Source organism: Hyalella azteca, unplaced genomic scaffold, assembly GCF_000764305.2.
Source record: "Hyalella azteca isolate HAZT.00-mixed unplaced genomic scaffold, Hazt_2.0.2 contig2907, whole genome shotgun sequence".
NCBI lineage: Eukaryota > Metazoa > Arthropoda > Malacostraca > Amphipoda > Hyalellidae > Hyalella > Hyalella azteca.
In genome coordinates this window covers 84,879-96,240 of record NW_025933165.1, presented here as the reverse complement: position 1 = coordinate 96,240, position 11,362 = coordinate 84,879, and the positions used below count along the sequence as shown (strand labels likewise).

The 11,362-nt window shown below is 35.9% G+C and overlaps 1 protein-coding gene across 2 annotated transcripts; it reads left to right on the top strand.

The window, feature by feature from the left end:
• The first annotated feature begins 314 nt into the window (after nucleotides 1-314).
• Nucleotides 315-10,810, top strand: LOC108665968. Of its 2 annotated transcripts, XM_047885728.1 has the most exons (7): nucleotides 315-332; nucleotides 4,330-6,293; nucleotides 6,780-6,918; nucleotides 7,554-7,753; nucleotides 8,588-8,722; nucleotides 9,543-9,665; nucleotides 9,769-10,810. In XM_047885728.1, exons 2-7 carry the CDS (start codon nucleotides 4,365-4,367, stop codon nucleotides 9,787-9,789), a joined length of 2,547 nt encoding a protein of 848 aa, XP_047741684.1. In that variant the 5' UTR covers nucleotides 315-332; nucleotides 4,330-4,364; the 3' UTR covers nucleotides 9,790-10,810. The 2 variants fall into 2 exon arrangements, with proteins under 2 accessions (XP_047741684.1, XP_018008268.1); XM_018152779.2 differs by having other exon boundaries at nucleotides 9,543-10,810.
• Nucleotides 10,811-11,362: the final 552 nt, after the last annotated feature.

Below are 11,362 nucleotides of genomic sequence, written 5' to 3'. Positions count from 1 at the left end.
TGTTCGTCAGTCATGAAAAGATCCGGTCCAATACCACGATTTTGGATCTTCTGTTAACAAGTCACGAAAATTACAAGAATCAGCGATATGCCACATCAGGCCTTCTCTTCAGCGCCGACATCACTATGTGATTTTATTCCGTTGTTATTCATATTTATGGTATTTTGAGCTAGTTAATCTGGTATTGGTATTCTCGTCGTGAAAAAAGTTGGCAATACTGATTTTGCAATATACACAGTCATCTGCTGCACGTGGGCGTGTCAGTTGCTAAGTCCTGCCGCCCCTGAGTCCGCGTGATCTACCGTAACCGTAGTAGATCTAATCATCTAAAAGTAAAATCAATGTACTTAGTGAATTTGTGAAAAATTGTATTCATGCATAATCCAGCATTTTACTCTACATTTTAATTGCTTACTCGTCAAATGTCAATCCTATGCACTATTGTCTTGTCCCTTTAGCATTAGTGAATTAAATAATGCAATAGGAATCATTTGGGTAATTCGATTTCTTATGCAATTTATTTGTGTTCTATTCAGATCTGGTGTGTACCGTTTCAAATCTGTACAGTGCTGTGAAGTTAATGACCAAGAAGCTGCTTTAATTCATATTAAATAATTCTACATAGAAAGTTGTGGCACAGTTTGTTTACAATATTATATGAATAGTACTGAAAGTGAAAGGCTGTCATGGCATGATGCCGGCATCCATTATGATCCATATTCATATCATATTGACATCAAATGATCAACATATCTATAATATTCTATTGAAGTATATCAACATAGCTATACAACTTTACAAGTGCTTTCAGAAATTCAGTCTGTTAGCTAATATTCCTAGCTACTACGTATCCTACAATCCTACTTGACTTACTCTACTGGCTTAAGCCTTAAGGCCTAGGTACCTACACCTACTCACTGGCCACTGCTGTGGCAGTGATTGACAAAAGTTGCTAAATGTTGCATTTGCAACTTACTATATTGTATTGACAAATCAAAAGTTGCTAAATGTTCAATGTTGCATAGGTCTAAAATAATATTATTAGGTGCTACCTGGCTAGTACCTGCTAGCCTAATTGATAACATTGTTTGGATTAGGTATCTTCCAAACTGGAAAATTCATTATAACTACCTAATTTGTAAGTGTTCAATGAATGAGGCAAAATCACTTGCTATTACATATGGAATAAACAGCTTTAACAATTTTTATGATTTCAAAAGACCCATAATTTTACAAATTCAAAACTATAACTTTTAAAAATCCTATCATGGCTTTAGCATTTTGTCTGTGATTTTTAGCAGATCTGTTTAGGTAGCTAGTGTCTTTATATCACTAATCAGATTGTGAGCTGTGGGCCTGTGGCTGGCTCCTGGCTGCTACCTATTATTTTATTGATGATTAGGCCTACACAAAATTTGGCAAAAACTACTAGTAAACGTGTGATTTTGTTTGTCATACATTTTTTTGGACCAAAAATATATAGGGTAAACGTGGTATATACCGACACTTTGAGCGTTTGAGGACGTAGCAAAAAATGAATGGCTATTAAAAAATCACTGTACGCGCAACTCGAGTTCTGTTTGCTTTACGTCACTCTCAAAACACTGCACTACGCACAAGCAACAATGAAACGTCACAAAATGGTGCCATATTTATTTAAAACCCTTTAGAATGCGAACCTACCAAATCCATAGCCTATATTCCGACACTGTGTGTGACTAGATTTGGCATTTTGTGAGACTAATTCCGGCCGTGCTTCAAACTCTACTAATTCGTAATTCCGACACTCTTGTGTTCAAATTCTGATTGCTGTGTGAGCTGTATTGGAATACAACACAGCTTGGAATTAGAACCCTATTGAATATTGAACACTAATTATTTAGGCTTTTAATTAAGAGCTATTAAACTTTTAACTAAGAAAATTTTAATTTTTGCACACAGCTTGGAACGAGCTGTGTGTGTCTAATTCTAAGCTGTGTCGGAGTTAGTTTTTATGTGTCTAAAACCATCTCTTAACTTGATCATCTATTAATTTTTTTACCACTTGAAATCAGCAAATACAAGTATACTTAAAGGATTCCTAATATATTCACAGACTTATTTAAAAATATCAAACCATAATATTCTTTCTACACAAACAGTTTATCACTATTTGGTAGAGCAAGGTCAACTATCAACTTTGACACATTTTTCGATGTTCTCGCTGGGTGACGCGCACTGTCTCACTTTGGATCTCAACATTTGCCCACCAGACAGCCCAGACCTAGTGTTTTGGCAATATTATGGTGCGTAATAGTATGACGATCCTATTTCAACCATCAACAAATGTGTGGAACTAGAAAAAGCTTAATATAAAGGAAAAAATATAACTCAGTACTCACTGCAGTGAGTGACAAGAGAGCGCATTTTCTCGTCGATGAAAACATGAAGTCACGGATGGACAGACAGACGGACGGACAGACAGACAGACAGACGGACGGACAGATGGACATGGAGAGCACAATAGTGCATTTTTTTCATAAATGAGAAAATGTGCTAAAAAGTCAAGAAGTGTTGGAATTACCCACGATGTCAGCATATACCACATTTACCCTATATATCTTCCTTAAAGGATCTATATATAAACAATTATGTTCTTCATTAAATATTAACAAAGACAAAATTTTATTGAAAACTGAAAAGTTGCATGTTTTTTTATAATTTTTCCAACAAAAGCTTTGTGCAACTTTGTCAAAGGTCCAAATGTTGATCTTCTGTACACTCAGTCTAGAAACAAGCCCTATGTTCTGGGGCCATACTTTCAAAACTTGCTAAGTGAACGTAAGTACTTACGCCCTGTTTTCTTGTCTATTATTGGTGGATTTTGCTTGAAAGGCCGTCAATGACTGGTTGATGAACTTACGATCTCTTAACTGTTTTTGAAAGTAGAGGCCCAGCTGATTTCCACGTTGATGGTAAAAAAAGCGGTCATTCTAAAAATTGACTTAAAAGAATCTAATGCAGCAGCTCTTTCTGCTTCTATCATGTTACTTTGTCTAAACAGGAATTGAAAAATTTATGAAATTTCTTTATGCCAAAATTCACAAAACTCACCAGACTGATAGTGAGATGGCAATATCCGATTCTTTGCATTTCCCATTTCTACAATTGGATGCACCAATATCAATGGCTCGAGAGCTTAGTATTTATTGTTTTTGATTTACATTCATCTAAATGGCTAAGTAGAGGCATGCAATAGTAACAAATGATTGATTTTTAGTGTGCTCTTCATAATGGAGTTTGTCTTCTGTGGGATGTTTCCTCAGCCTCAACATGACTTCAAGGAATGCACAAAAGAAGTTGAAGTGTTGAACCATTGAGATGTCCCTTCAATAGTTTCTTGCCCTATGCCATGACAAAGGATCATTAACTAAGATCTTTCTATGACTTTCATTTAAGCATGGAAATCTTACAGTATTGTAAGTAAAATTTCCATAGCCATTGGTGTGCATTCAAGCTTCCTCTTTATCTGTTTTCATCTGCAGGTTAGTTCCACAAATTTTGATGCATTGTGGATATATTTTACTCTCATGTTAGCACATTACAATACTACTGTTAACAAATTGAATTTAGATGCAAGAGGTAGCTTACCTGATAGACAAAATTTGCTGCCAAAAACATACCTACTGCATTGTTGTAAAGATCTTGTTTTGTAAATATGTTTAAAATGAATTTTAATTAGGTTCATTACTTGACCCAATCTACATTATTTTAGAAAATTTTTATATTGAGCTATTTGGAATGACTTGGGTGATGAATTTTGACAGAGAAAATTAATTTCTGAAATAATGAGCTTTATTTAGGATTTACTGGTTTTGGACTTGGAATTCTCTGGGTATGGATGTAGAATAGATCCTGTAGAAGTAGTTTTTGATTAATGTTTTAGTTAAAGATTTTTACACTGTTTATGTGCAAAAATCAGTAAATTGTCAGAAAAGTTTTTTCTGATTTTGTAAATGATGCCTAATCTGTTTATTGACTAAAGATTGATCAATTAAATTTGTGTAAAATCTCCTTAGCTTTGAAGATATTTCAAGGTATTTAAATACCAGCTATATGTATTTGAAACTCATGCTAATTCCTTTTGCATACGACTGATAGTAGCTTCAGTGAGGACCTTTAAACTATGGATAATTGAAAGATTGTCTAAGATGTTCTTATGTCTGTCTCTTCAGTTTTCAAACTAAAACACTTTACTATTTATGTAGCTATGTATATTTATTTAAAATTATCTATGTATATTTATTTAAATTTATGTACGTATATTTATTTAAATTTGTTTAATCATAGTTCTGCAGAAAAGCTTGCTCATTGCGATTGGTTTTATGGAAATGAGTTCAACTAGAGTACCTGTAACTGAGGACATTGAGAGAAGGGTGGCTGGAACAGAACCTGAGATTGATTCTAGTACTGAATATCTGAATTTGTCTTCAAGTCAATTCAATGAAGATAATTGTGCATTTGAAATCCAAGCACCCTCAGCTATGTTTAATGCAGACATGAAGGAGTTTCTTGGCCACAACGAATTGAATGAATCTCGGCAACTGCTAGAAAACAGTGCAACTGATCATGGCCATGACTGTGAACAACTGTTACTACAGCAGTGGCACTGCTCTCTGTATGGTATAACTGAGAAAACCAAGAACAAAGTACAAGACTATTCAAGTCTGACGTCTTTTATAGGTCAATGTGTAAAACATGAGGTTCCGTATGAGATATCGAGAAAGGAGACCTCATCAAACGTGTCATGTGAGCTGAAGCTCTGTCTTTCTGCGGACGATGAATCATTGCTGTTCGATGATGATGTTGATACTGAACATGTTGGAGACCTACAAACTTCTTTCCAAGAAGAAATATCACATAACACTTTATTAAATCCACAATCTTGTTCACAAAAAGAAGTTAAATGTGAGAATCAAAGTCCATTGAGTCAATTAACCAATTCCAATTCAAATTTGATACTACCTAAGGAAGAAGATCTGACTAATTGTTTTGAGAAGGAATCTCTTAAATTGCGCGAGAGCCTAACTGAACTTCCCACAAATCTTAGTGCATCTAGTGCTTTGGGAGCCCCATCATTTAAATCCATGAAAGTATTGTTTGATAGTCTAGAAAAGAACTACTCTAATGATGGCAATATTTTGGAAATACTACCTAATCTTCAAGGTTGTAAGGATGTAATCCAAGATGAAAATGAAAATTACGTTTCTGTTGAGGATGCCACAGCAATAGATTTGATGCGCCAATTGAGTGATAAGATTGAGAGTGTCATCTCAGCAGAAGATGCTGAAACTGAGCACAAAAACGAGTCTTTTGTCGATGATTCATTGCAGGAATCTTTTCTTGGTTTATCTCTTATCGAAGTGGAGGAAGAGTCTCCTCGAAAAAGTCAAGAAAAATCGTCTGGTCATGAAGCAACAACTGCTCCAGATGAATCCAATGAGGAGCGAGATGACGAGTTACGCAGAGTCAACGTCAACGAGTGCATCGAACATCAAGAGGAGAAAGTTGCCCATAAAGATGCTAACATTGAAGAGAATAGCATGAAAAATGCATCAAAATCGCCATCTGAAACTGGTTTTTATGTAGAGGAACAATTGCCTGTCAGTATCCACGATACCAGTAACTGTGTAGAGCCAACCTCTGTCAACCTAAATCGCGTGAATGACTTACGGAAGGAATCAAGTATGGGACTAGAAGTTCTCTACGACAGTATGACATCATTGGAACCGCGTCTTGAGAAGGAAAAGAAATTGTCTGCTTTGCAGCAAAAAAGTTATCCAGAAAGTGGCGTGAATAGTGATACTGTAGAGCGTTCAACTGAATCCAATGAAAAACCGCTCAACGATGTTGAATCGGCAGCCGCAGCGACTGTAAAAGAGCCTTTTGACACGATGCCAACACCGCCATGGACAAAAGCTCTTGAGGATTTTGTACTTGATGGGGAAAATGCTGTTAAATCTTTATTATCGAAGTGTTTAATATTGGACTCTCAAAGTTCAACCCACAAAAACGTCAACCAGAGTAGACTTAGTATTCCGGTGGTTAATAAACTTGACACAATCTCGAACTCCAATAAATCCTCCAATCTATTGCCACCAACTCCAATTACGGATAAAACTGAAACTTTGGAAATAAATTCGATCGGACCAAATGGCCAAGGCGAAAGGCCGCCACAAGTTGATGTTCCCGAAATTAAAGGCTACATGTTGCCCTTCGTAAGCTCCGATCCCTTGGAGAACCGCGATAACGAGGTAATTTTGTATCAACTCAAATCACGATTCAAGTCATAATAAAGAAAACGAGGCGACGTTTGACATTAAATTCTAACCCTTATTTTTTATTATTGACAGTTATTAAATTTCCTCTATCATCAGTTATACGAGTACCTATGCTATTTTGAGCATAGTTTCGTTAAGTGCATACATTCATCAAATTGTTAATTTCATACCTACTCCGTATATTTTCTGTACTTGACTCGTTATTTGTTGTATTTGCAACATTATATCGATGTTGTATTTATGGTATATGTATAAACTTGATCTCGTATTCTGCACCCTCCCGGTTTCCATCTTTAGGTGTTTAGTGTGCATTGCTTATTTCTTAATATATTTATTAAACTAATGTAAGATTGTATGAGAATACTTGTTAGCCAAAGCCCATGAAATAAAATAACATGAGGAATAGCTAGAGATAATTGCCATAGAAGAACTATGTGTAGTTTTTGTTGTGATGTATAGGACCCACGATGGGACATCCTTCGTAGCATCACTTCTGATGAAGAGAGAGTTAAGAAGATACGCGAGCTGTGGGGTAACGTGACGACGCCTGACCCCAACACTGACCTCACCCGCCACGCTCGCTGGATCTTCTATAATGGTGAGCGGTGATCCTGAGGGTGAGTGATAATCTATATAATTGCTGCTCAGAAGTAAAGAAAAAGACGAATATCTCTTTTATAAGTGAGGGAGGGCGGCAATTGTGTGGGTGAGATAAAATACAAAATTGCTTCGCTAATGGTTATTCTTGCAAGAAAGACGTTTCGTGAAACGTGTATGCTTCTAAAGCGTGTTTGCTTGTAAAACGTGTAGTATGGTTGTAAATCGTGTATGCTTGTAAAACGTGTGTGCTTGTAAAACGTGTATGCTTGTAAAACGTGTGTGCTTGTAAAACGTGTATGCTTGTAAAACGCGTATGCTTGTAAAACGTTTATGCTTGTAAAACGTGGATGCTTGTACAACTTATATGCTTGTACAATGTGTATGCCGTTATTACGTAAAACATATACTTGTAAAATAAATAGAATAATTTGTAATGAAATAATAATAAATAAGCGAATACATTTTTTTAATTATTGATCATCTAAAAATATAACTCCCTAATTATAATTTTTTGCCTAATAAAATATATGTTAATTAAACTTTTATTGAGACATTAAGTTAATTAGAACTCTAGGTCATTTTAATAACATAGATGGGTATTTGTTAAGTTCACAAGTGAATTGTGCGTGGCAGCTTGCATGAGTCGTGATGGCAAGGTGCGAGGTATGACCGGCGCCACGAAGCTGTCGGTGCTGCTGGCGCTGCTCAAGCAGAAGCTCTGCACGGGAAGGAAGAGAGCCAGAGACCACGCCAACGATTGTGACGTCGCCATGCCGCCTACGAAGCGACAGAGAATTTCTGCTGTCTCTGACCTCAGCTTCTTGCAGGAAAAGGTGGTTTTTATGTTTTTTTTTTGGTTTATAATTTGAGAAGTAGGAAGTATCGAAATCAAAATCCGCCTACGAAGCGACAGAGAATTTCTGCTGTCTCTGACCTCATCTTCTTGCAGGAAAAGGTGTTTTTTATATATGTTTTTGAGGTTCTTAATTTAAGAACTAGGAAGTATCGAAATCAATATCCGCCTACGAAGCTAGAGAATTTCTGCTGTATCAAATCTGAACTTATTACAACAAAAGGCAATTTCTTTGTCTTTGTGAGGTTAACCATATTGAAAATTGGGGAAAATTCAAGCCTGCATTAGCGATTACACTAGCTGTGTTCAAAGAGTGTTGTGTTTCGATGCTTCATCGCAAGATTTTGGGCGGATAGTTAAAATCATTTTTTTTGTTGAGTTACAAATTTTCGCGGACTGTGCTTGTAGGTTATTCTTATAATTTTTTTAATATCAAACATTCCATAATGTATTTCTGAAAATTTTTGTATTAATTTGCCTTGTTTCGCAAATGCGGCATGTCGAGGACGTCTTACACCACAGCATCTAATTTTACGTATTACGGAAATTTTTTACGTAAAATTTACAGAATTTGTCAATAATTAGCTTGGTTGAGCAGTCTTGCTCCACAACGGGAGATTTTACGGCATTACGGACAATTTACTACAAAATTTACGGCATTACGGACAATTTACTACAAAATTTACGGCATTACGGACAATTTACTACAAAATTTACGGGATTACGGACAATTTACTACAAAATTTTCGGCATCACGGACAATTTATTTAGGAAATTTACTAAGAATTTGTAAACAATTTTCCGATGTGCGCAGACGCTACAGGTCGAGCGCGTGTTGCAGCACAACTACAACTGCTTCTTACGGAGCGCCGACTCCGCCATCAAGAAGCGCCGGCTCTCGGAGGACTTAGATAAGAAGATCAAACATGTCATTTATGGCTTCTCCGAGGTAAACTAATTACGGTCAATCATACTTTTGATAGGATGGTGGAATCTTGCGTCATTTAGGTTAAATATGTAAATTAGGTCAGTAATGTGAAGACGACTAAACTAAAAGTTGTCGTATCAAGAAAAACATCAATGATTTGGTACTGTTTCTAATAATTTTCACAGGTAGAGAATCATTTGAATTGCATGTTCTTAGACTAGATGGTCACATTTGAAATTTGATGGAATTTTTTTAATCGAACGATTTCCGTGTGTTAATTTTCGAAATAATAAAAATATTTTCTAGTTCATTCACAAGATTTCAGTCCGTGTTTACGAAAAAATATTATTTTTCACTAGCCGCATTAAGATCATTGGGCAATTTAGAGATACGAAAAATACAATTCCTTTTAAATTGTATCTGAATATTTTATTTTTTATTCTTCTTATTGCGTACACGGCTTTCCTATATCATACTTCATAATGCTAATAAATAGATTATTACGTAAAGTGAATAAATGTCAAATGCAACACTTATTTTATTGAGTGTAATACGACAAATCCCTTTGATGATGAAGTGGTGAAATAATGCAGCATTATTGCATGTTAAATTTGCTTATGTGTCCGCTTCTACTTGTCAGTACTTATATTTACTCGTGTTGGTGGAAGCAATATCAATGTATGGATGATGAATGAACGAAAAGTAGGAATGTATGGATGATGAATGGGTGTAAAGTATAAATTTATGCATGATGTATGAATAAAAAGTAGTCTTAGCTACATCACGTGACTGATATGTAGTAAGTTCCTTTATATAAACTTGAGTTTATGGTGATTCACAGATGGAGAGAATTCATCTGTTCTACAGCGGCGTGTCTCGCAATGAAGACAATCGGCGGGAGATCGAGGAGCAGGAGGTTGTCTACAACGCCTTCAAGAAGTACTACAACTGGCAGGGCAACGAGTTCTGTACCATCATCATCTGAACTCTTGCTGCGAGAACCACTTCACTGATCATCAGGAACATACCTACGGAGACGCTAGTGTTGCCAGTATTAGTAGCGCTAGTTCTGTACCATCATCATCTGAACTCTTGCTGCGAGAACCACTTCACTGGTCATCAGGAACATATCTACGGAGACGCAAGTGTTGCCAGTATCAGTAGCGCTAGTCGTAATCACAACGGAAATCTGACTAAGAGGATAAAAAGCTCGGCGTTGAAGGCTAACGCGATGAACATACTGCGGTAACGATAGATTGTGATCATGGAAACGAGTTGTGCATCTGACTAAACCAAATTACCATAAGGAAAGTTGTTATATTATAGCTCTATGGAAAGGAGTACTTTGCTGTATTGAAACTCTTCGTATTATCGATCTTTCGTTTCAGAGTAGTAGTGGAATTATTATCGTTATTTTAGCATATCATGGCAACTTGATGGTTTTTTTAATTCGACTTGGAGGCGTTCCGGTTCAGTTGATGATTTTCAAAACCTTAATTAATTGTACTGTGTCGTGTGCCAGGGCCAATTTCTGTATAATGGTATTCAACATTCGATGCATGAATGAGTCATATTCGTGGAGTTGTAACGAGTGTAACTCGTGCTTCTGTATTATAAATTTGTTTATCAACTGATGTAATGCGATTAAATCTAGATTATTAAGCTCATAGTGATACATAGAAATAGTGGATAAATGAGTTAAAATCATGAAGTTGATTACTGGGACTGCATTCGAGTCTACTAGACGAGTTCAGAAAAATGAAAGATCTGTGGCGTTAGTGGAAATGTGATTCTGAGACATTAAGGATTTATTTATTAGATTTTTTTAGTTGTGTGAAATACAAGTAGGCATATTATGCTCCGTTACATTCTAATTATTTGAACAAGGGCTGAGAAAATAAGTACTCGCATAGTAATGGTTTGAACCTAAGGAAGTGCTTTTTGTGATTAAATTAACATTTTATTGTCCACTTCATAACAATACCTCCGGGCAGGAGTTTGTTCAGCTCGGCCTCCTATTTCGTTACCGTTGTGAAAGTTGATGCTGATTTGATGCTAGTTGAATTTGTATAGAAATAAAGAAAAATTAAATAATTGTTCTGAAAAGCACGTCGATGTTTGAATTTTCAGCGTATCGCGTAGAGGGCAAGGATATGTGAGCTACGATGGCAACTTTTATTAACAAAATACACCAACAAAAAAGTCAACAAGCGGCGGCCATTGCGTCCTCCAATAACGTCAACGAATATATTCTGCCTGATACATAAATGGCATTGAAATGCAATGAAGCGTCACTAACTAACCTAACGATACGTACATATATTATAATTTATCTCTTTTTAGAACGTTCATCAATTTAATTTGAATTTCTTAATACGATTCAATTCAACAATAATAGGTATATCCAGTATAATACTTTTTTTTCGTGATAATGGAATAAGACGAAACTATCACTTTGCGCAAAGATACACTTTGATATTTGCTCCATATTAATTAAGCAGCTGTCGTATTGTTGAGTATTGATAAGAATTGTTCACGGTCATACTGCCTTCTATACTATTAATTCTTGGCTTCTAGACATCCTATGCAAATGGAAAATGGAAGGATATTTCTACTCGAAAATAACCACAGAACGACTTTGACCGTTTACTTGGTCAATAT